At 40.7% G+C, this 26,900-nt stretch overlaps 1 protein-coding gene across 1 annotated transcript in view; it reads left to right on the top strand.

Moving 5' to 3' along the window:
- DSCAM (DS cell adhesion molecule) overlaps positions 1–26,900 on the top strand; it is a 1,038,663-nt gene that overhangs the window by 693,084 nt on the left and 318,679 nt on the right. The window contains exons 7-8 of the mRNA XM_049874902.1: positions 906–1,202; positions 1,887–2,162. Of these exons, the coding sequence (XP_049730859.1) occupies positions 906–1,202; positions 1,887–2,162 (573 nt within the window). The remainder of the gene's footprint in view (positions 1–905; positions 1,203–1,886; positions 2,163–26,900) is intronic.

The raw sequence follows: 26,900 nt of genomic DNA, 5'->3' as shown, positions 1-26,900 counted from the left end.
CTACTCATGACAGCCCTATAGGACATTAATACATATATATCTCTTTTTTCCAATGGAAAACCATGAAAAGGGAAATGTGTTTGTGATTACTATCATATAATAACAGAGAGTACATCTAAATAATAGGAAAATAACAGAAAATGATCACTTGATCTTTTTTGAACACATTAGAATCCCCTAAGGAAAATTCTCTGGGATTAAGATCACGTTTGCCTGGGACAGTTCTGGGTTGTGCCTGTTCACCTGACATTAGTATCCCAGTTTGGATGATAAATTATATGATCATGCTACTGAAGATACTTGTAGAGACTTATAGTACACACTGGAAGGGTCAAAGCTTATTTTACCCATTCTCAGAGCCTTCAAGGAAATTTATATGCACTTATCATTTATCATTAAAACTATGAAATATTATTTCTTATGAGAAAATTAAGGTAAGATTATCAGTCTCTCAGTTATTTGCTTTATCCCTCTAAACAATTCCCTAATGGGCAATCCCTCAATTAATTAACATGGGGAGGAAAGAGAAAGCTAAAGTGACTTTGGTGTGTGGATTTCCTATATTTTTATACCTTGTGGTGGGGACATACCTGTTTGGAATTGTAGACTTCGTGGGAGCTGACCCTGTTTAGCATGACCATCTGGGTTACACTATTGTTTTTCTTATTATGACAAGCTGAAATGTAGAAGCGATTTATTAAAGCTTGCTAATACTGTGCTTACCCTATTTGGAAAATAGTGAAATCTTGTTACTCTCCTGGGATTTAGCTTGGCTGGTAAAACCAGACATGTTTTGTAGTGCCTAATAGCCATCACCTTGATCTCCTAATCGTTAAACAAATGCACTTGGAAGTTGTTGAGTGATTGGTATGTGCCACTTCCTTCCATAATTTCTCTTCCTGCAGATGGAACTCCCAAAATTATTTCTGCCTTTAGTGAAAAAGTGGTGAGCCCAGCAGAGCCGGTGTCCCTCATGTGCAACGTGAAGGGAACCCCGTTGCCCACCATCACGTGGACCCTGGACGACGACCCGATTCTCAAGGGTGGCAGTCACCGCATCAGCCAGATGATCACGTCGGAGGGCAACGTGGTCAGCTACCTGAACATCTCCAGCTCGCAGGTCCGGGACGGGGGCGTCTACCGCTGCACTGCCAACAACTCGGCCGGAGTCGTCCTGTACCAGGCTCGAATAAACGTAAGAGGTGCTTGTCACATCAACTCCTCAAAAAACACGTGACTCATTGTAGCGGAGAAGCAGGTTTCTGCATGCCCCGAGCCGAGTCTTGGAATGCTTCTCGTTTCCTACCCTTTCCTGCCGACTCAGGAATGGCACTGACTGGGCTAAGGCTGGGGACGGCGTTTGGGTTTCTTTAGGCAGCTTGGCCTCTTTTTTTAACTCTTAGATTTGCCCACGTGATCTTTTCTTTCCTGGGTTATGCTCTGCATGCTTCTTCCGTTCTCCTGTTTTACTACATTCATGGTAAGCCTTCATGTACATGGTATTTTAACTTACATTCATAGTGCGACGTGGCATAAACCCCATCCTTATGATGGACTTTCTGGAGAGCCTGAAACGATCAGCTTGCTGCCAGCGCTCTCACAGAAAGAGCTTAACTGTTCAGTATAGACTAGTTAACACTTTTTATGGATTAAATTGCCTTTTATCTTGTAATTCAAAACATTTTAATGAAAGTGGTTGATTAACAATGTACTTTTTTCAATTTCTTTGAAAGTAATAAAACTTAAAAAAAAAAAAATCTTAGAAATGCCAACGCGGAATTTTCTTTTTAACCGGAAAGATGCGCTTACATGCAAATAATGTATCAAATTTCCCACATGACGTGTACCCTTAAATTATTTTCAAGAGTTTCTTCGTGTCTCTCCAGGTCCTGCAAGCATTCGACCAATGAAAAATATCACAGCAATAGCAGGACGGGATACGTACATTCACTGTCGCGTGATTGGCTACCCGTATTACTCCATCAAATGGTACAAGAATTCTAATCTGCTTCCTTTTAACCACCGCCAAGTGGCATTTGAGAACAATGGAACGCTAAAACTCTCGGATGTGCAGAAGGAAGTAGACGAAGGGGAATACACGTGCAATGTCCTGGTTCAGCCGCAACTCTCCACCAGCCAGAGTGTACACGTGACAGTGAAAGGTAATACTGCGACACTCCTCCGCGCCCACACGACTCCTCATACCTAGCCCAGATGTTGTCATCAAACCACCGATTGTTGTTAGCTGCCATTGCGCTGGGCCCCGACTCATGGGCAACCCCATGCACAATGGGCTAGGACCCTTGTGATCCATAGGGTTTTTATTGGCAGATTTTTTGAAAGTAGATTGCCAGGCCTTTTATTTCTAGACCAAGGATTAAGATTGCTATAATTACTAAAAATCTGCGTGTTTAGAGAAGGCTAGTTATAAAGACTGAAGAATGACAGAGTCCATTAGGTTCTCTATTCCCCTGACTACTGGATCTTTACAAGGCTCCCCTGGAGGTCAGGGTTCACCAGAGCTTCCAGACTAAGGCAGACTAAGAAGCAAGGCCTGCTGATCTACTTTTCATGGTCATTTTTGGACTAGTTCCCCAGAACATATGTGTATTTAACATTATCACAGGGGGAAAAAAAGAAACACATCATTGGCTTGGTTATTGAGTTATCATTTTTTTAAAAAGCATTTATCTTGATCTTTAAACCTTAAACCAAAAATATCTCCTGAAGTCTTCTCAAAACCAAACAATTGGTTAGCCTAACTAGTAAAAAAAAAAAAAAATCGATGGCACTGGGTTGCTGGGTTTTGAGCATTATGCTCTTTTAAGAACTATCTATATGGTATCATATTGACAACAGCAACTCAAAAGATTAGGTAGGAACCTTAGGGGACAGTGAGTTCTTGTTAAGGGGGGAGGAACAACTCAGAAAAGAGGGTAAAAGTGGTTGCACAACTCAAAAAATATAATCAGTGTCACCGAATTGTACATGTAGAACTATTGTATGTTTTCCTGTGTATTTTAGCAGCAGCAACAATAAAATAAGTAAAGTTAAAAAACAAACAAAAATATATCTTTTCCTAAAAAGTCCTGAAAGTGAGTACTATTAGAACCCAATTGGAAGACTTTTTTTGTAATGGAAGATGACTTCAAACTTTTCATCTTCAGTAGATGAAAAACCAAACCCATTGCTGAGTCAATTCCAACTCATAGCGATCCTACAGGACAAAGTAGAACTGCCCCATAGTTTCCAAGAATCGCCTGGTGGATTCGAACTGCTGACCTTTTGGTTAGCAACTGTAGCACTTAATTACTACGCCACCAGAGCTTTGAAAAACCAAACCCGTTGTGGTCGAGTTGATTCTGACTCATAGTGACCCAATAGGACAGAGTAGAACTGCCCCTTGGGTTTCCAAGATGTGCCTGGTGGATTCAAACTGCTGACCTTTTGGGTAGCAAACGTAGGTCTTAACTACTGTACCACCAGGATTTCCTAATATCTGTTCAGTAGATGAATAGGTTAAGATAACAAAGTAGGAATCATATGTTTAAAGGACCCCACAGATAACTTTCCTGACTCTTAAATTTCATGACCTGAACTATCATGAAATCTCTCCATCAGGATGTCCTTTGGAGGTCATGTAACTCAACTCCAATTCTGCTTACCAGTGAAGACCAGCACAGTGAAAAGACCCACCCAAGGATGCATGGCTTTTAGTGGCAGACCCTGAGGGAAACCCATTTCTCCCATTGTCCAAGTCAGTTTCTTCCACTGAATATGAAATAATATTTTCAATTATGTAAATAATCCAGATAAAGTAGGTCATGAAAATAGCTCTAGTATGTTACAAAACAATCTTAAAAACCCAAGGAGGCAGCCTCCAGCCACACTGAGTTGTCTGCCTGAGGTGCCCAGGGTATTTCCCCAGGTACAGAAAATTATCTTGTAGTCGCTGGTTACAAAGTTGCATAGGTTTTTGATGGTCTTATTTTCCCAAAAACCTTGTTAGTTTTACTTTTTTAGGAACACCTATACACATACTCAAGGAAAAACCAAACACCCTTACTGTCGAGTTGATTCCAACTCACAGCAACCCTAGAGGACAGGGTAGAGCTGCCCCAGAGGGTTTCTAAGGAGAGCCTGGTGGATTCGAACTGCCAGCCTTTTTGGTTAGCAGCCGAGCTGTTAACCACGACACCACCAGGGTTTCCTATACACGTACACACATATAAAATACATAATTTGTTTTATTTGTATTAGGTATTATATGATAGATACATATGCACATAAATTTTTTAAACCTTAAAATTTTTCTCAAATCATTAGAAATTTTCGGTTAACCAGACTGTACTAGCTGCGTAATGTTTCACCTTGTGATGGTATGTGTTTTTCAATCATCATTTATAGAGCATCTATACCATGCCATAGGCTACTCTAAGCTCTGAGGAGTACAGTGATAAAGAGATAGACAAGGTTCTTTCCCTTATGAAACTCTCATTCCAGTCAGGAGAGACAAATAATAAATGAATAACACAAACGAATAAGCCAGAACATATCTTACATAATCTAGTACTACGCAGAGAATAAAAGCATGGCGGTATCTTAAAGGTTGGTTGCGATGGAGGCTCAGAAACCATATCAATGAACTTTTTGTGCTCTTCTACATTAAAATTGATGGGCCTGTCATGCCCTTTAGTGGGCTTTTTACCCACATTGATCCTTTGAACATTTTTAGTTCACTGAGTTATACAGATCTTCTAAATGCTGACACAATTTATTATACAATATTTTAAAAATTGCATTTGTTAATATCACTGTTGGTCATATTAAAAAAAAAAAGTGTTTAAGGATCAGGAAGCTGTCAAGCTCCCAGTGTTAGATTCGAGCTTTCCAAATTTCTATTTTTTGCTAGAAATTCTGAATTTTATAACCAGCAATAGAGGCTATCGGTTGTTCTTGAGTGGTAGGCTCATTTCTATCTCTTTGATGGAAATGTCTCCCAAATAACAAGTCTGAATAATTAGAGTTTGTAGGCAGCCATTCTTTCAAGTAAAAATGGAATTGCAAGTGGCTAGTTCACCTTGCAACTCAATTTTTGCAACTCGTGATTGCTTGAATACTTTTCTTTGAGACAACCATCATGCTTGGCAGGCAACAGAGATGCTTTGTGTGTTCTTCCCATTTTGTAACACAGAACATAGAGTGAACTCTCAAGGGTTGAGATTTAATAAAATTATTATTTACATTGCTTCATCAAGGATATCCTTAAACAAAACTGGCTTTGTTTGGTTTGGTTTTAAACTGTGTTTGTAAACAATACAATGATCACTAGTACATTTTGGTGCCACTACCATGATTTACGTTAAGGAACCAGTAATCTTATCCACCATTGCTTCTGAGCGCTCAATGCAAATGTAGCATAGTGAAAGAGCTACAGTGGCTGCTAACCAAAAGGTCAGCAGTTCGAATCCACCAGCCGCTCCTTGGAAATCTGCTCTGTCCTGTAGGGTTGCTATGAGTCAGAATCTACTCAGTGGCTACGGGTTTGTTTTGTTTGTTTGTTTGCTTGTTTATTATAAAGAAAATAGTTTTCTTCTTCCAACCCCCCTGAAACGGTATCAAGTATCCCAGAGGTCTATAAGCTACATTTTGAAAATTTAAGTATTTAGTTTATTTCTAGCATTTAATTATTATGAAGTATATCGGTGGACTTCTTTATGCTCAGGCCTTTGTCTGCATTTTAGATTATTCCCTGCGGGAAAAACTGACAGAAGTATAACCATTGGATAAATGGGTATGAACATTTGAATGCTATTTTTAGGAGACATAAATACAAGCAGAGGTTCTTTTAATCATTGACTTTATTTTTCACATTTGCCAGATTGGCATAAATCAATGTATTAATCAGATCCTTTCTATCTTAAGTGACAGAAACCGACTAGAGGTTAAATTATAGTGAAATTAAAAAAAAAGCAGGACCAGGTCCCATCGAAAATCTGTTGCCATTGCATCAGTTCCAACTTATGGCAACCCCATGTGATACAGAGTAAAACTGTGATCCATAGGGTTTTCTTGGCTGAAATCTTATGGAAGCAGATGGGCAGGACTTTCATCCACAGTGCCATTGGGTGGATTTGAACCACCAACCTTTAGGTTAGTAGTTGAGTGCAACCTCAGGTGAGAAATGGTGAGTGGGGCAGTTTTGGGGACAGGATTTAATAGGGTGGTCAGGGAAGGCTTCTTTGAGAAGGTAAGATTTGAGCAAAGACATGGAGGCATGCAAGATAGCCAAACAGATATCTGGGGAAATAACATTTTATACAAAAGGATCAGATAGAACAAGAACAATCAGAAGTGTACTTATAAAGCTTGAGAAATAGCAGAGGGGGTAATATGGCTAAAACAGAGTGACTACAAACAATTAATAGGGGATGAGGTCAGGAATAGCAGGACCATTTCACGTACAGCCTAGTCGACCAGCACTTAGGTTGCAAAGACTTAGGTGTTTCTTCTGCATGAGATGGGGGACTTACAGGATGATTTTAAACAGAAGTGACATGGCCTGGCTTAGGTTTTAAAAGGGGACTTCTGGATGCTGTGCTGAGAACAGGGTAAAGGGAAGAGAGAGAGGGGAACTGCTAGAAAGCTAATCTAGGTGCGAGGTAAGTGTTGCTTGGACTAAGGCGGTAGCAGTGGTAGTGGTAAGTAGAAGGTGGATTCTGGATATATTCAATAAGATTGTCTGACGAATTGGGTGTGGGTCTGAGGAAAATAAACTTGTCAAGAACCACTCCAAGATTTTGAACTGAGAAGTTAAAGAATGGCCCTGCCATCAACTGACTCAGGAAGGAATGCAGCAGAGCAGTTGGATAGAAGAAATCAAGAGTGTCTGGTTTTTGACCCATTGCTCTTGGAATGTGTATTAGATAAACTGGTAGGAAGTCGAGTAGATGAGACTGGAGTGTAGGAACCTGGGTTGTATATTTGGAGACCTCGGTATACCCCCAAAAAACCATTGCCATGGAGTCAATTCAGATGCATAGTGACCCTATAGGACAGAGTAGAACTGCCCCATAGGGTTTCCAAGGAGTGGCTGGTAGATTTGAACTGCCTGTCTTTTGGTTAGCAGCCAAGCTCTTAACCACTATGCCACCAGGGCTTATCAGTACATAGATTGTAAAGCCATGGGCCTGGAAGTGATCACCAAGGGGCTTTGTGTACAACACTGTTGATTTAAGTTTGTGTTAAGGGAGGCAGCAGCCCCTTATTCAGAATTGTATTAAAATATATTCACCCAAGTCTGACAAAAATGCAGGAAAAATCCTTCCATTTATGAATTTTCTAGTTTGGCATGAATCAGTGTATTAACCACGAACATATCGGTTGCAAAGTGCAGGAACTCAAGTCAAACTAGCTTAAACAACAATTATAAGTGTCTTGGGGGGATAAAGACGTCTATCCGTTGGCATATTGGACCAAGCTATGGAAGGGCCGGAGCTAGCGTAGGCCTCAGGGGAGTTCGGACCTAGAAACTTGATTACCGTCCGAACCTTCTGTCTCTCTTCTGTACTTCCATCGGTTTGGGGTTGTCAGCTGCCGTACAGTTGGCTCTGATTCATGGTGGCCTCATGTATACAGAAGAAAATGTTATTGGGTCCTGTGCCATCTTCATGGTCATTGGTATGTTTGAGTCCATTGTTGCAGCCATCGTGTCAATCCATCTCACCTTTACTGGCCCTCCACTCTACCAAACATGATGTCCTTCTCCAGAGATTGGTCCTTCTTGATGACAGATCCACAGTAAGTGAGTTGAAGTCCTGGGGAAGATTCTGTGATCTATAGGGTTTTCACTGGTTAATTTTCAGAAGTAGATCACCAGACCCTTTTTCCTGGTCTGTCTTAGTCTGGAAGCTCTGCTGAAGCCTGTGCACCATGGGTGACCCTGCTGGTATTTGAAATACCGGTGACATAGCTTCCAGTATCATAGCAACAACAAACAACCATGGTACAACAAACTGATGGATGGGTGGTAGAGGTGTTTATTAGATGGCAATTATTTGTGCTTGTGCCTGGGAAGAAGTGAGAGTGTATATGTTTTGTCAGTTACTGCTTTGAAACACGTTTTATTTTAAGGAACATTTTCTAAGATAAAATACAATTTTTGGCTAGCAATACTGTAGGCTATACCGCCTTATTTGTATTTACTAACATTTTCTATGTAGACAAATGAAACTTTAGATATTAAAACAGAAAATACAGGCTGGGTAGATAGGGTGACCCTACTTAAGCCTGTTTAGAACTTTTCTAATAAAAAAAATAATAAATTCTGAATTCCTCCATCCTGGCCCAGGGCTTTTTTTTTTTTTTTTTTTTGCTATGTTCACGTATGTTTCAGCCTATCAACTATATCTACAGTAATTTGGTTTAAAATACCACTTGCATGTCTCATATAGGATGACTTCTAACTTGCAATATACAGTAGCAATTATATGCCATTAGCAGTTTTAAGCTTTACTCAGATGTTAGAAAAGTCTTAACTAAATTGACTTCTGAACATTTAAATTTAAATTGTGAAATCTTTTGAAAAGAAACATAAATTAAACCAGACTCCAGGGGCTGGCATTATAAAAAAAACATCAAATCTTTTTAATAAATAATAATCTCTACTACTTTCAATTATGAGATACTAAGGGGAAGAATCTCTGGGTAGTGTAAACGGTTAAAGTACTCGGCTGTAACAGAAAAGTTGGAGGTCTAAGTCCCCCCCAAGAGGCACCTCAGAAGAAAGACCTGGCAGTCTACTTCCGAAAGATCAACCATTGAAAACCCCATGAAGCACCATTCTACACTGACAGACATGGAGTGGCCGTGAGTCAGAATCAACTACACAGCATCTGGTTTATCGAGAGTGGGAGGGAAAAGGAATCAATTGAGTTAGAGGAAAAGACTTAGAATGTACCTCTCCCTGTAAATCAGGTTTGAGAGAAAGTTTTTCTTATGTTATTAATATAAATGTGGCTCTTTCACTTTTCCTATTAGACTACTCAGAGAATATTTTATTCATATAATTTTAGAAGAGCGAATATGATGCCTCAAAAGTTGGCTCCTTTTGTAAGTGGGTTATTTGCTTCCATCAGTAATGCTGTAAACTAAAATGAAACCATTTTTATGTTGCTTCAGGAAGGTTCTTCTTTATCAGTAAACATAGTGGTGTGTGTGTTTGTGTGTGTGTGTGTGTGTGTGTGTTTTACATGATGTGTGGGAGCTGTACTAATTTTCAGTCCTGTCTTTTTTATAATAGGCATGGCCCTTCTGTTTACTTTCATAGCACCATGTGACTTGGAAAATTTGAAAATAGTCAAAGATTGATATAAATAAGCTGTGTGTTCATTATGACAGCGACTAAAACCTAAGCAGCTCTTATATAGATTTAACTACCCGGAAGCACAATGTTTCTATCTTCAGACACACAGGGGGAAAATGAAAACCAAAATCCCTTCATTCACTTAATTTCAACTCTACAAGCAGTTGTATATTTAACACTTTTCAAAGCTTTTCCTTTCCCATTTTAGGTGCCACGTTGAACATAAACGGTGCCTAATTGAGTGTTCTCATTGCTGAGGCCCAACACTGCCAGGAAAGTTAATTGGCTGCTAGATAAAATATGTCAACTTCTATTTATATAAAACTTTATAGTTTACAAAACACTCTCATATGTGTCACCTTAATTAATACTCACAGTGACTCTGTAATGTAGATGGAGCATAACGAGAGACACAGAACAAGGAAAAGTAAGAGACCTGCTGTCATGGATTGAATTATGTCCTCCAAAAATATCTGTCAACTTGGCTAGGTTGTAATTCCCAGTATTGGATGACTGTCTACCATTTTGTCATTTGAGGTGATTTCCCTATGTGTTGTAAATCCTCTATGATGTAATGAGATAGATTAATGGCAGTTATATTAATGAGATCTATAAGATTAGATAATGTCTTAAGCCAATCTCTTTGGACCTGGGGTTCCTGTGCAGAGAAGCTCCTAGTCCAGGGGAAGATTGATGACAAGATCCTTCCCTCAGAGCTGACAGAGCGAGAGAAAGCCTTCCCCCGGAGCTGACGCCCTGAATTTGGACTTCTAGCCTACTGGACTATGAGAGAATAAGCTTCTGTTTGTTCAGACCAGCCAATTGTGGTATTTCTGATGTAGCAGTACTAGATGACCAAGACACCTGCTCATGATTATCCAATAATGCATTCTAGACTCACATACAGAGTTTTTGGTTCCAATACAACTACAACTCCTCTTTTAGAAAAGTAATTTATATTGTAGTGGGAAACTTGAGTTGGAATGAGGAGAAAATCAAGGCAGAGAGCCCAGAAAGAAAGCTATTTAAAAAAATCAAGAAAGAAGACTATTTGAAAGGTAAAAGAAAAACATACCGAAGGCCTAACTTAAGAGAGAAAGAATTTGTTGAATTGAAGAAGTGAAAAGTGAGTGAGAGCAAGTAAGAACCAAAGATGACTCCAGAAGTTCTAGCCTGGGAGAGGCTAAGATAGGGAACCTAGAAATATTAGTGGCCTGGTGAAAGTCTTTGAAGGACATGGTTTGGGAGAGGTTATGTTTAAAGTGTACGCAGACCACTAATCCAGATACAGACAAGAACTTCGAATCATGGATTTGGAGGAGAGGGCTAACATCAGTAGAGAGAGATAGCGATGCTATAAGTGGATAAGAGTGTCTGGGGCCACCATAAGTTGGAGTCGACTAGATGGCAACTACCTAACAACAACAAGAAGCATCAAGCTGGCCAAATTATGTTTTGTTTTTTTCCTAAATGAATGTTTTCAAATAATGAGGTGAGATGGAGATGGCAGGAAGCAAGGAGGACAATCACGACCATTCGCTCTTCCACAATTCATTCCATTTGTAACACTTTCCTGTTTCAATTGAAGTCACATTTTTGTTGTGTCCTGCTCCAGACTGAGGGGAGAATCCGGGTGTCACCGACTGCACGCCCGACTCCTACGGGAGTGACCACGCACATTTCCCAGCCTAACCGGGCCACTGTTCTGCACAATGTGGCGTACACATCCGGCTTCCACTGCAGCTTTTTATCAGAGGCTGCATCGAGTCTGGCATCACAGCGGTGTTGCAGAACTGCTGTTGGTGCAATTGGGGAAATGAAAGCTAAATTAAAAATAATGCTGAGAGTGGGTCTGCTCTCCGCCCGTCCCTGAGTGAGCAGCTGGGGATGCCTCCTTCTAATGACATCATTCTTCAGGGGCTCCTGGCAGCTGTGTCATCTGGCGCAGGCACAGGTGCAGCTCTGCTTTCTGACGTTTACTCACTCACTGGGTTCCAGGGCACTGCTGATTTCCAGTGTCAGGGGGAGGAGTCACTCTCTGTTTCTCACTTTTTCTTTCAGTCTCCTTGCTGCCTCCCTAAACGGAAGAGTCATTTACAGTATTATGTATAGAAAGCATGGCATTTCCAGATTGTCTTTGCCCTTTTAGGTGCCTCTTTAAAGTCAAGCAGTACTTAATTTAGGGTCCTGTTTGCTGGAGGCTTGTGTTGCCATAAATTTTAATCATTTGAAAAATTTTTATATTGGTTGTCAACGACCACTTCTTGTTGTTGTTAGCAGCCGTTGAGTCAGCCCAGACTCATGGTGACTCACTGTGTTACAGAGTAGAATGTTCCATAGGATTTTCTTGGCTTAACCTTTACGGAAGAAGATTACCCAGCCAGTTTCCCATGAAGATGTTGGTGGGTTCAAACTGCCAACCTTTGGATTAGCAGCTCATCACAAACTGCTTGCACCACCCAGGCTCCTCCCAATAATTACTTAGCAAATGTAGTGGTTAAGTGCTACAGCTGCTAACCAAAGGGTCGGCAGTTCGAATCCACCAGGCGCTCCTTGGAAACTCTATGGGTAGTTCTACTCTGTCCTATAGGGTTGCTATGAGTCAGAATCGACTCAACGGGACTGGGTTTGGTTTTAGTTTTTGGTATTATAAATAATACAAGAGGAAAATAGATGTAGTGGAGGATCATATTTTTATAGGTAAAATGTAGCATACCAATTAAAAAAAAAAAACTAAAAACAAATCTGTTGCTGTTGAGTCGATTCTGACTCATAGTGACCCTAAAGGACAGAGTAGAGCTGCCTCATAGGGTTTCCAAAGAGCAGCTGATGGATTCGAACTGCTGACCTTTTGGCTGGCAGCCAAGCTCTTAACCTATGCACCACCAGGGCTCCCGAATGTAGTATATATATAATCCTTTCATATGAATGAAAAAATCCTCACAGCTGGGACCAACAAACAACATCATGATAGACAAGAAGAAATGGAAATTGTCAATGATTTCATTCTCCTTGGATCAACAATTAACATCCATGGAAGCAGCCATCAACAAATCAAACGACGTATTGCATTGGATCAATCTACTGCAAAAGATCTTCTAAAGTTTTAAAAAACAAAGATGTCACTTTGATGGGTAAGATGCACCTGAACCAAGCCATGGTCTTTTCAGTCACTTCATATACATACAAAAACTAGACAATGAAAAAAGAAGACAAGGGAAAAACTGATGCATCTGAACAGTGGTATTGGTGAAGAATACTGAATATACTGTGGACTGCCAGAAGAATAAACAAATCAGTCTTAGAAGAAATATAACCAGAATGCTCCTTAGAAGTAAAGATGGTGAGACTTCAGCTCACTTACCTTGGATACGTCATCAGGAAAGACCAATTGCTAGGAAAAGACTTCATGTTAAGTGAAGCAGAGGGTCAGTGAAAATGAGGGAAACCCTCAGTGAGTTGGATTGACACAATAGTCACAACAATGGATGCAGATACACCAAGGATCATGGAGATGGTGCAGGAACAGGCGATGTTTCATTCTGTTATACATGAGTTTTCCATGACTTGGAGTTGACTGGAGAACACCTAACAACAACAATCCTTTACGATTTCAAATGAGGACTTAAATTGTTAACTTATGCGCTAATGTGACTAAAGAAGACTGATGAACTTGGGAACTTCCACTGTTTCTTTTTTCTAAACCACCAAAGCACTCATGTTTAAATGTATTTAACTGGCTGTACTTACCCACGTGACTTGTGATTTACCCTCTTAAGCTTCTACAGAGGAGACATTCTTTTCTTCTGTTTAGGATAAGTTAGATTTGAGCTCTAAGTTCAGCCTGTGACTCTGTTTGGAAGTAGAATGCCTCATGTAGTGGGTTGAGATATGTCCTCTCAGAACTTCAGAATGTGATCTTATTTGTAACAAGGGTTTTTGTAGATGTAATTAAGGTGAGGATCTCAAGATGAGATCATCCAGGATTTGGGCGGGCTGTAAATCCAGTGAGAGGTGTCCTCATACAAGAAAGAAAAGACAACACAGAGATTCACAGAGAAGGCCATAGAAGGATGGAGACAGAGATTGGACTGATGCATCTGTAAGCCAAGCAACGCCAAGGGTTATCAGCAGCCTCCAGAAGCTAGGAGAGAGGCATGGATGGATTCTCCCTCAGAGCCTGTGGAGGGAACCAAACCTACGGACACCTTGACTTCATACTTCTGGCTTCCAGAATGTGAGAGAATAAATCTCTGTTGTTTTAAGCCACCCAGTTTGTGGTAATTTGTTTTACCAGCCCTAGGAAACTCATATACCTTACAATTCATCTTTCATTTTAAGAAAATTAATTTGTTTTTTTCTTCAAAGAAATCTCTCAAACAACTTACCACTTAGAAAAAGAAAGAATATGCATTGGACTTGTAATGTCACATAACACAATCATTTGGGGAGTAATGTGTTATCATACACTTTTTGTGCTTACTGAATGGAGAAAAGTTGGAACAGGGGAGAATTAGGTAGAGACAAGAAAGGAAGAAAGAATGCCAAAAAAATTACTAACACCTTCCTTCCCTAACCTATCATTAATTTCTTTGTAAGTACCATACGTGTATGTGAATACATACACACACAGCAAAAAACCCACTTTTGGTAGTGCTTAAGTAATGATATTCTGACAATGATATTTTAAACCAGAAAAAAATAGCCCTTGATTATTCAAAATCATTGTTACGGATTGGAACAAAACAGAATTGTCAGAATAAACAAGTTCAATATTTAAATTCAAAATTCAAAAAATTATTAAATATATATTCTATTCATTAATATACACTTATGTATAACATATATATGTTATATTCATATATAATAGTTTTATAAACCCCCCAAAAACCCATTACCCTCTTATATAATATGTAAATTAATATATTACATATTACATTTACATATATAATGTACGTATGTATTCACATACATAAATAAGTATATGTAATGTGTGCCTACATAGATGATAAAATTATAAAATCTAAGGGAAATAAACTTGGAGCTATATAGACCAGTCTGCCGTGTGATGGTCAACATGTCCCTTGACCTTACCAGTAAAAAAAAAAAAACAAAAAACTCATGCTGACCCCAAGTGTGTCAGGCTAGAACTATGCTCCATAGGGTTTTCAGTGGCTGATTTCTTGGAAATCAGCCATCGAGGCACCTCTGGGTGGACTCTAACCTTCAACCTTTCAGATAGTAGCCAAGTGTGCTAACAGTTTGCACTGCCCAGGGGCTCCCTTTCGACCTTGTCCCACCTTTTTTCTAGATTCTGCCTGCACGTGGCCTGTGCAGTACTGCACCACGCCACGCTCAAAGCTCCTTCTGTTTCTACATGGCTGTGATCATCGATGGCTCCCCCTCCTGTTGAATATAAATCTGCCTTTTCTAGCTCCACCCTTTCCTTTTAGTCCCATGATTCCTTCTCGGGTAATTCTGAACAGCCCTCCCACTTTTTCTCCACGTAAACAAAACAGTGAGCCGCCATCTTCCCGGCTAACTGTCTCTAACACCCCTGTTTATCCAACTGTTTCGTATGCAGCAGAGTTTAACAAAGCATTTCCTCTGGGAACACACTGATGTTTCTGTTTGCTCTCAAAGACCCACAGCCCTCTGCGCATGCTCTAACCTGTCCCAAGGGATACGAAGGGTCACCTTCATCCTGAAGACACAGCTTCTTTGTCCAACACATGGCCACCATTGACTAGGCCCTTTGAACTCAGAAGCTAGAACTAGGAAGGTGTTGACTGGTCAGTTGAGTGTTTTTCTTTTGATTTTTTGTCCATAACTAGTTTATGCCACACTATTATCATCTGGTGGCCTAGTAGTTAAGAGCTAGGGCTCTAACCAAAAGGCCAGCAGTTGGAATCCACCAGGCACTCCTTAGAAATCCTGTGAGGAGGTTCTCCTCTGTTCTGTAGGGTAGCTCTGAGTCGGATTCGACTGGACGGCAGTAGGGTTTTTTTTTTTTTTTTTTATTGTTATCAGTCCATGCAACGTCCCTATTTTGTCTTAGTTTATCTTATTTTTTAAGACCATCCACTAATGCTGGTGTCATTTCTCTCTGACCCATAAGCACCAACTTTTGGGTACTTTATATATTTACTTTAAGTACATGTACGCGCGTGCGCGCGCAAGTGTATGTAAAAGCCAAGGAAAGTAAACACTTATGTTGCCCCTAGGTCTTTGACTGTATAATGAATATCCTCCTACATGTGCCGATGTATAAGGAGTCCTGGTGGCACCATAGTTAAGAGCTCAGCTGCTAATCAAAAGGTTGGTGGTTTAAACCCACCAGCTGCTCCATGGGAGAAAGATGTGGCAGTCTGCTTCTGTAAAGATTACAGCCTTGGAAATCCTATGGGCAGTTCTGCTCTGTTCTATAGGGTCACTATGAGTTGGAATCGATTCGATGACAATTGGTTTGGCTTCCTTTGGTTTGAATTATGCGCCTGTGTGATATGATCAGAAACAGACTTGTTAGATGATAGAAATTAACTTAATTTTACTAATAATTGCAGAGCCACTCTTCAAAATCCATCTGCCAGTTTGTGCTGCCACCAGCAGACCATGACATGTCTCATTTTCTCATATCCTTGCTAGAAATTGCTACTATTTGCCTTTCTAATTTTTGCAGATGCAATGGGTGTAAAGTGGCTCTTTGTTTTCAGTTAATTACTACTAAGGTTGAGCATCTTTTCATATCCTTATTAGACATTTGGGTTTCCCATCTATGAATTTCCTTTGCCTGTTTTGCCTATAGTCTTCTTCTGATTTTTTCCTGCATTGCTGAAGTTCTTTAAATACGAATCTCATGTTAGTTAGAAATGGTTGCAAATATCTTTTCCAAGACTACCTTTTGTCTCTTAATTTTGTCTTTGATTTTCTTTATTGGGATCTTGATTAAAAAGTCTCAGAAGTCACAAAAAAAATTTCTACTTTTTTTTTTTCTAATTTCCTCTGTGTTTATGTTTCTACTGTTCACATTTAGGTCTTAAATCCACATGGAGTGTATTTTTATATGGGCTATGACATAGGGGGCCCAATTTCTTCTTCTCTATAGATGAAGGCAGTTTTCCAAATACCATTTATTTTAAAAACCCATACTTTCCTTTCTTCTCCATGTACCAAGACACTAGATTTTTTTTTTCAGAGATAATTTCAGTTCTGTGAAATGTATTGAAGCTTTCTCCTATGGATGATTCATCTATTTCCAAAAATAATGTTTGCTTTTTCTTATATTTGTTGGACATAAGGTTATCTAGATATGTGAGATTAAGCTTAATAATATTATTCTTTATCTCCAGCTTTGATTCTTTTAATCCCTTTGATCTATCATTTACCAAGAAGCATCTTAATGCTACCAAATATAGCTCACTGTTGATTTACTTTCTCCTGGAATCTCTGTTTTTTTTTAGTCTTGTTTTCTATATTACATGATTGAAAATATACTCTTCTTGACTTTTTTGTTTCACATTTGCCCGGTAGGTCTTTCCCCATCTCTTTTACTCTTTGCTTTTCCGTGGTTTTTGTTATATGATGTTGCTTGAGCCCAATTTATAATCCAATGTGTGTGTGACTTTGGATGCACATTTAACCATGTGTTTGTTTTTAATTACTCTTATGTTGTTGTTGTGTGTCCTCGACTTACAGCGCCCCTATATGACAGAGTGGGTATATGACAGAGTAGAGCTGCCCCATAGGGTTTGCTGGGCCATAATCTTTACGGGAGCAGGTTGCCAGGTTTTCCCCTGCAGAACTGCTGGTGGGTTTAAACTGCTGACCTTGCAGTTAGCAGCTGAGCACTTAACCATCCTGCCACCGGGGCTCCGTAATTACTCTTATAGAAGAAGTAATTTTAGCCAAATTATTTTACATTTTACATCTACCTTGCTTTCATTCTTTGCTTTGCACTAGATAAACTCAAGTATTGGTAATTAAATTTATAATAGGATCTGTTTATATGGAGTGACCATAAAAATTAGTTATATTTCCCAAAACCTTCCAAGCACATGTATTTCCTTATGTTAACTATTTAGTCAAAGAACTGGCTAATTTAATTCAGAAAGAACCAGTTGCTTATTCCGTGTATTGACCTAGGCTTAGGGAACAAAATACCTTGGTGTCACAGACCTGACTTTTCCAAGTTGTCTACGAGTGATTAAAAAAAAAAAAATACCTGGACAATTTCACTCTGTGCTTCTCAAATACAGTAGAATCTATGAAAGCTGGAACCTGTGTTAGGCGGAAACTTGGCAAAGAAGGAAAAGTCAAATATTTTCCACTAATAGAGAGCAACAGAAAAGTGGTAAGACTGCACCCTGTCAAAAGCAGAAAACTTGAGAGATCCGGAAAAACAAGACAGTCCTGTCACGTTCCAGCTCTCACAGGTTTCAATATAATCAGAGCATGTCAGTACCGAAAACCACCTTGTCTGAATCCTTATATATGATCTAAATGAAGAGACTGAGACTGAGAGAAGTGAGGAGCCTTGCCCAGGGACACACAAGAGTGTTCATGGTTACATAGGCTTATGCTTATGTGCGGATTGTGTGGATGTCTTTCTTATAAAGGGACCAGAGTTGTATTGGTCTGTTTTCAGACATTTAACAACATGGCTCTCGTTCCTTCATTATATCCCTGACTCAATACCCTGAAATTCATCAGAATAATTCAATTGACATAGCTTCGTTGAAGTATCATGACCACCTTTTCATATCCTTGCCTTCACTATGACTTATTTCAACGTTTTATTCAACGAACACAGCCACTTAAAGTCGGGAGTGGTTAATCAAGTTTCTAAAGAGAAATGACATCTTTTATGTCAAGGTCATGGAAAATACTTCTCAAGTAAGTAATCTGCCGTTACTGACAATTCCTGTGAAGAAGCTAATTGGGAAAAAAAAAGAAACTCAGTTTGAAAATGAGTGCCAGTGATTTAATGAATCCTATTTATCACTGGCATTTAGCCCAGCGAAAACTACCGCTTGCTGAAGTCAGCTTGCTTTGCTTCCATCAAAAGTTAACAGAAGCAAAAATAAAACAATTACATCCTATTAGGATGATCCCCTTCTTCACCTGGATAAGTAAAACATGAGCTATGTTCCACTGTCTTGACACTGAGGGGATTCAAAAGGCTTTTCTTTAAACTGGAGAGGTGTGGGTTAGCTTGAAAAAAGCTATTGAGTTTCATCACAAAGTCTTCTGTGTAAATACGTTACTGCTCTCAAATGGGGGGAAAGTAGCCTGCCTAGGGAGAATTCCCCTGAGACCACAGTGACTCTTACTATTTAAGTCCAGAAATGCTCATGAATTCTGAAGTTATGCATCATTCTGTAATGGTAAAGAGACTGTATTTGTTTCAATGTGATTTAATTATGGCTGTAACACATAAAAAGCCCTAAAGAAAGATCATATGTGGCTTAAGATTAGAATCACCTGAAGAAACCATTCAATTCCTTCTGCCATATCCCATCCCATGCATCCAGATTGACAATAATACGGGTAATCCATTTTCCTTGTTGGGGGCAGTCATGGTTCAGAGGTGGAATTCTCCCCTTCCATGCAGGAGACACAGGTTCAGTTCCCGGCCAGTGCACCTCGAGCGCAGCCACCACCTGTCTATCATGGAGGCTTGCATATTGCTATGAGACTGAACAGGTTTCGGCACAGCTTCCAGTCGAAGACTAGGAAGAAAGGTGATCTACTTCTGAAAATCAGCGAACAAAACCCTGTGGATCACAGTGGTCTGATCCACAACCAGTCATGGGGATGGCACAGGGCTGGACAGTGTTTTGTTCCTTAGTACACGGGGTCACCGTGAGTCAGGGAGCTGGCTCGATGGCAGCTAACAATAACAATTTTCTCTTGAAAGTACTTTGCAAGGAGATGCTGTCCTGTTTCTTGGAGCTTGCTTTAGTGTTTCACAGTTCAAAATCCCCAAGTTTGTCTTTTTCTCTTCTTTATGTCAGACTTGTGCCTTTCCTGCTGTTGCAAACAACAGTCCCTGTTTCTCTTCATTATCATTCTCGTTATGACTTCAGGTTTTGTTTTTCCTCTTTTTCTTCCTAAACTGCTTTAACTGGCTCCCCCCGCCCCACCCCACCCCATTGGAGTACAATGAACCTGGCACATTCTCTTCTTGTATCAAAAAAATGTGTGTGTGGGTCGCTATGAGTCGGAATCGACTCAACGGCACTGGGTTTTTGGGTGTGTCTCAGAGTACTTTTTTCTTTTTAACTGTGCATAAGGTGAAAGCTTACTGAGAAAATTGGACCTCCATTCTGTCTTTTGTACATAAACTGTTTCATGGCCTTGGTTTCATTCCCCATAATATGTCACACTCTCCCCATTTCCCCCCTGGGTTCCTCATTTCTTTTCGACCCCGTTTTCTACCCTATTCGCCTTCTCATGTTTGCTTTTGGGCAAATATTGCCCTTTTGATCTCATATGATTGATTGTTCTGAGGAGCACATGCCTCTCGGGTGTTCTTGTTTATTTTATGGGCCTGCCTATCGTTTGGCTAGAAGGTGGTCTCCAGGAATGGCTTCAGCTCCAGGTCAGAAGGGTGTCTTAGGGCCATAGTCTCAGGGGTTCCTCCAGTCTCTGCCAGACCAGTAAGTCAGTTTTTTTTTGTGATTTGATTTTTTGTTCAACTTTTTTCTCCTGCTCTGTCTGGGACCCTCTGTTGTGTTTTTCCTCCCATTGGTAATTTTAAATAATTTTTGAAAAATGTTATTTTTCTTACCCTTCTACCTATGTTGTCATATTTTTTGCTCTGCAGTTCTTACGGTCAGACAGTCTAAAATAGGCACCCTGCGCAGTAGCTACCTTGTTTAAAAATACTGTGGAAGAGGTGGCTAATCTCTAGCCAATGCCAGCTGCCATTGACTCAGACTCTAGGTGACTCCGTGAGCCATAGGGTTTTCAAAGGCTGACTTTTCGGAAGTAGATTGCCAGGCCTTTCTTCTGAGGCATCTCTGGGTGGACTCAAACCTCCAACCTTTTGGTTAGCAACTGAGCCCTTAGGCATTTGCCCACCCCATGGACTAACTAGTCTCTCCTCTTGATTTATTGGAAAGTTACCCTCTTCTGTTGTCAACCTTGCTACTCTGTTGGCTGATATTTAGCTTGTGAACCCTATTCTTTAGGCCTCACATCCTGGGAGCCCTTTTTTTTTTCAGTGTATGCAGTGTTTGTATGCATTTGTGTGTGTGTGCACACGTGCACACATGCTTCATAGGGTTTCCAAGAAGCAGATGGTGGATCCGAACTGCCAACATTTTAGTTAGCAGCCGAGCTTTTAACTAGTGTGCCACCAGGGCGTCCTTAGGAGAATAGCAGTAGGCAAGTAAGAAAATCGTTGATTTCAGCACAACACTGTTAAAGAACTATGCATGGGGTGTTTTAGAAGCAGAGAGGGTGTACCTCTAACCAGTTCTGGGTGTGACGTGGGATGGGAATTACGGAGTCAAAAAAAGATTTCCAAGAGAAACTCACTCTCAAAAGGGGTCTGGAGCTTGGAAACGGCTCCAAAAGCAGGTAACAATTGAGTCAACTTTTCACATTATAAGATGATAGGGGTCAGAATGGGGCTAGGTGGAGGATGGTGATGAGGACAGTCAAGAGTCAATATGGCTGGAACAATAAAGGCACTCATGGTAAGAGAATGTGAAGAGTCTGCTTGGCGGCAGGTTTCAGACCTTATAGCATTTGCTGCCCCCTGCTGGATCCTGAAGGCAATGAAGAAATTGAAGCAAAGGGACATGCTCAGAATAAGGTTTTAGGAAAATCAATGTGGTGAAGTGAGGTATATAGGGGTTGTGGTTCAGAAAGACAAAAAATAGGGAGACCAGTAAGACACAATTGAAAAAGTCTTAATAAAGGTGATGGCAGTGTGTTTGGAAAAGAGATATTTAGAGGTAGAAAGGACAAGACTTAGCAACAAACTGGACGTGGCTGGAGATAAAGAATAATGCTTTTGTTATCCTGAGCTTCATGTAACTGGGAGATTTTGCTGTCACTGATGTTGTCGTTAGCTGGCATCAAGTCGACCCCTGTTCGTGGTGACTCCGTGCACAAAAGAACAAAATGCTACCTGGTTCTGAGCCATCCCCATGATCAGTTGTGGATCAGAATCTTGAGATAAAAGGGTTTTTATCAGCTGATTTTTGGCAGTAGATGACCAGTCCTTTCTAGCTAGTCTTAGTCTTAAAGCTTCGCTGAAACCCATTCAGCATCATAGCAACACCCAAGCCTCCACTGACAGAGGGGTGGTGGCTGCACACGAGGTGCACCGGCCAGGAATCGAACCTGGGTCTCCCGCATGGAAGGCAAGAATTCTACCACTGAACCACCACCACCCTCTAATTGGAGTAGAGAATTGACAATGAATCTTAGGTTAAGGGTGAAATGTGATATGTTTGGCTTGGGATTTGAGATGCTTCTGAGACATCACGTTGAAGATATCAGTAGACAACTGCACAAGCAGCCATGGAGCTTGACGAGGAGCTTTTGGTTGAAAGTTAGGGAATCAATGGCAATGAACTGTCAGCTGGAACTGAGGGAGTAGAGAGAGCATCAGGGACATAGAGGAAGGAACTGAGGCCAGGACAGGGCACTCAGGAACAATGTTTCAGTGAGTTTATGATTAGTAAGGGGCACACAGGTTCATTTGAATTGCTGAACTACCTATTTAAGGTTTTTAATTTCCTGTAATTTGTTACATGCATTTTATAAATGAAGGAGACACCTACCCACATTCTCCCTTTGCCATGGAATTTTAAACTCAAATCTCTTATAAAACACCTGTCTCTGTTTTAGATAGCTAAAATAAATAGCCATAAACAAGCAGAAAAGGTGCTGAGATTTATTATCTTTGAAATATATTGTCGTTGTTGTTGCGAGTGCCACGTCTGCTGAGGTACCGCTGAGTAACTTTGAACCAGCAACCTTTCAGCTAGTAATCATTTACGCAGCCAGGGGCTCCCTTGGGGGGAAAAAATATTACTGGTCCATTTAATTAGCCTAGAAATATTTTTGAATCATATTTATCATAAAAATAGTTGTAAATCAGTTCTAGTAATTGGGAAAACAAAACAAAAAAAAAAACCTCATTACCCATATTGGAATCTTGATGAATAAAATGAAGATGATAATCTTATATACAAAAAATCACATGCACTAAGAAATAACCCCAGAAAAAGAAATAGTCTCAGCCCATGTTTAGCGGTACAATGTAATCTGAGAAAAGATGCATGTTGTCACCGTCGTATCTGTGACGGATAATGTTCTAGCAACAGTAGGTGAAATGTGCTGGTTCTGCAGACTGCTAGTGTTTATACTGAGCGAGAATTGTGAAATTTGGTCTATAGGATTTTTGTTCTTGTTTTTAATCAGAAACAGTCTTCCAAGTCATAGCAGGTTCAGTGAACCCAGTACTTTCTGAAATTGGAGTAAATATGGGTGATTTGGTCCAGCTACTCATTTCTGGCCATGGGAGACAATGTTTCTTTATAATTTAGAATGTGGCCAGAGCCGAGGACTCTCTGCAAACTTTAGTTTCCTGTTTTTGCTCATAACCTTTGTCTTAAAGGAGCACAGAGCAGAACAGGGATTCTTCTCGTCTGAGCAAGTCTTAACTACTTCAGTTGAAATGCATTTCTCTAAATGTGCTCAAAGAGTCCTTGGGTGGCAGAGACAGTTAAGTGCTCAGCTGTAATCTGAAAGGCTAGAGGTTCGAGTCCACCTGGAAGCACCTTGGAAGAAAGGCCTGGCAATCTACTTCTGAAAAAATCAGCTGTTGAAAAGTCTATGGAGCACAGTTGTACTCTCACGGACATGGGGTTGCCATGAGTCAGAATCTGATGTCAACTGGTTTTAGAATACATCCAAATCTCCTATTTAATTCAGCCACAAAAATTCAAATGTGCTTTTTCCAACCTATGCCTAGAGAAAAATACTTTCAACATGTTTTATTTATTTATTTATTTTGCATTATTTCAGCTGTCCCAAACACACCCAAGACATACATCTGTAAGGAAGCCTTAGATATTGATCCTGAATGTCAGCCTCACCACACTGTAGTGACTGACATGCCTTGCTCCTCTGTCCCTGCCCTTCCCACCCAACAGTCAGGGTCAGAGTTCCCCCTTGCCTTTCCTTCCTAGACAGTGTGTGGGTGTCAGTTAAAATCAGTTCATATTGAACAGTAAGGGGAGCTCAGAGTGAGAGGCCAAGAAGAGGCACCAAAGGAGCCCAAGTTTATGTGAACTGCTTAAGCCTCTGGTTTCTTTTAGCACCTGCTGGCTTGAACAGTGTTCTTACTCCCTCATCGGGCCTTCCTTATCTTGGCCTGATGCCTCTGCCTCCTCCAGCAGGGTTGGTCCCCTCTGAAGCTCAGACCCAGAACCAGTCTAAAACTCATTTGAGCCAGAAGCAGCTCTGGCCGCCGATGGCTTGGAGGTCTTCCAGCTCAGGGAGTAAGCTCATGTAGCAGTTCAGAGTTGTCATGAGTGGCCATACCTGAATAAGAAAGACCAGGTCTTAACCATGTCTTGACCAACTTTCAGGGGGTGGGATGGCCCAGTGGAACTGCTAGTTAGAAGTCCTGGGCCCCTAGACCAGAAAGACTATGAGCATGAGCTCTGCCCTTGCCCTGCCATCCCATTACTGTGTCCTGACCTGCCAGTTGTATCTTCCTTTTCTAGTAACAACTCTAGGGCCGTGTAATATTCAGTGTAAGCGTGTATTCGTCGTCACCTCCAAAAGGTATTTTCAGAGAACTGTTGTGCAGTTGGAGCTTTGGTGGTGCAGTAGTTAAGAGCTTGGTTGCTAACCAAAAGGTTAGCAATTCGAATCCACCAGCCATTCCTTGGAAACCCTATGGGGCAGTTCTATTCTGCCCTATAGTGTCACTATGGGTTAGAATCGACTCGACGGTGACAGGTTCTGGTTTTATTGTGCAATTAACATACATAAGGCACTATTCCACAGATTGTGGGGAATAAAAAGGGTAAACTCGGTACAACTCCTGTACTCCTGGTTCACTCTATTTAAAGAAGTAGAATGTGTATAGGTCACTATATTCAGATAAGATGTAGTATAATGTATTCTGTATGGACAACAGGTTCCTGGTGTGGGTGGAGGAACAGCTAAATTGTGTTCTGTGTATAGAGTGGAGAACTACATCAAGCTGGAGTCAGTAATCTACAACTTTGGAAACCTAAAGTGCTTTGCCAAGTAGCAGGACTAGACACATAACCACGCTTGTGGGTGGGGAGCCCGTTAAGTGATTTGCTTGACTTAAAGTCACACAAGCTCACCAGCCTCATTGCCCTAGAGTCACAGATGGTGTGTTAATGAACAGTACAGAGCTTGAAGTCGCTGCAGGTCCCAGACTTGCCCAGTGTGGGTGCATGCACATAGGATGGGTGTGTAGTTGGGACTTGGCTCTCAGAGATCAGCCACGGGATTTACATTCTCAAAATGGATAGGATGAGCAGGTACAATTTTGGGAGATTTCATGAAACACGTAAGATGTGGGAAAAGAAAAGTCGTTAAAGGATGGGAAGAAAGAATTTGTTAGGCAGAATGGAGAAAAGGGGGTGTGAGAACACATAAGGTCTGGGCAGATTAAAGACTTTGGCTTGAGGAAGGGCCATTTGGGCAGTCTGAGACCAAAAGCTGTCGTCTTGAGGATTGCATGAGACTCCTTCATGGAGTTAGACTACAATGCAAAATGAGATGACAAAAGGTAGAACTGATAGAATGGTATATGGTAAAGAAGATAGCCACTGCCCTTCTGTCAGTTTGTGGTACTGTGGTGGCTATGTGTTGCTGTGATACTGGAAGCCATGCCACCAGTAGTTCAGATTACCACTAGGGTCACCAAAGGGGGATAGGTATCAACAGAGCTTCCAGGTTGAGACAAACTAGGAAGAAGGGCCTGCTGATCTACTTCCAAAAATTAGCCAGTGAAAACCCTATGGACCACAGAATATTATTGGAGACATCAACCTGCTTACTTTGGATGTGTCATCAGGAGGGACTGATCACTGGAGAAGAACATCATGTTTAATAAAGTGGAGGGCCAGTGAAGGTTAGGGAAACCCTCACTAAGATGGATTGACACAATGGGCCCAACAATGGACTCAAACATACCAATGATCATGAAGATGGTACAGGCGTGGGCAGTGTTTTGTTTTGTTATAAAGAAGGCCTCTGCGAGTCAGAGCTGACCCAACTGCAACTAGCAACAACAACAGCAATGAAAATAGAGTCTCGGTATGTCTCAACGTACACGTAATATATTTGATTTTCCCAGTGAATTGTGGCCCTTGAGTCAAAGAAAGAGACAGAAGGAAGGCAGAATGACGCTTCCATGTACCACCTGGGCTCTGTGCTGGGCTTGTTATATAAACTTCCCAAACACTCTCATGAATTGAATTTCGTGATCACCATTGTCCACATGAAGAAACAGAATCAAAGAGTTAAAGAAAATGGATCAAGACAGCACTGCTAATTGCCCAAGACTGACTGACACCAAATCCAATTTTTTTTTTTCCCAACATGTGGTACTGCCCCTCTCTAGGGAAGAAATGTATATATACACACACATTCCCTGTGAAAAGGAGTATACAATTACTTCTTGAGGGAAAAGACATGAAACATAGCATGATTTAACTTTCTTGTTGAGGACTGAGAAACAATGAATCCAAGCTGACATTTGGCAGAATCCGATGGCTCCGAGCAGCCACGGAGAGAGGAACCCAGCCTCTGCAGAGGAAATACACACACCAAGTAATAAGTGACATTTACTGAATATTTACATACTTCTTGTAGAAAGGTTATGTCAAAACCTGTTGCATGTCACCTTCAGAATTTCTGCTTCTGTGATATTACAAGCTTTCATTGCCAACTAGCTTTGGGGAATTTACCTTTTATTTGGGTGACATAAGGAATCAGGTTAAGTAATCCATGTGTCTCAAAAGGATGGTTTGCTTTTACTGAAATCATTAGAAGAGGCTGTGAGTCACTGGGTTTATTTTTGCCTCCAACTTTATATCTTCTGATTGCAAAATTTCAGATTTTGGACCTTTGAAAAGATTTTTTGAGAGTTTTGTACAGCAGCCTTGTGAGTCATGGCTTGAAGCAAGAGAGTCAGTGGGTGTGGTAAGGAGAGGATCAAGGTGGTTTCTTAATGATATACTGATGATGACCTTTCTTGCCTTCCATGTGGGAGACCTGGGTTCGATTCCTGGCCAATGCACTTCATCTACACATACCACTGGTCTGTCAGTGGAGATTTGCAGGTCGCTATGATGCTGAACAGATTTCAGTGGAGCTTCCAGACTAAGATGGACTAGGAAGAAAGGCCCGGTGATCTACTTCTGAAAATCAGCCAGTGAAAACCCTATGGATCACAATGGTCTGCTCCATAACCCATCCTGGGAATGGTGCAGCACCAGGCAGTGTTTTACTCCTTTGTGCCTAG

This window comes from Elephas maximus, chromosome 2 (assembly GCF_024166365.1).
Source record: "Elephas maximus indicus isolate mEleMax1 chromosome 2, mEleMax1 primary haplotype, whole genome shotgun sequence".
Lineage (NCBI taxonomy): Eukaryota > Metazoa > Chordata > Mammalia > Proboscidea > Elephantidae > Elephas > Elephas maximus.
Note: the sequence above shows the minus strand (reverse complement) of the source record. Positions and strands in the feature narration are given on the sequence as shown.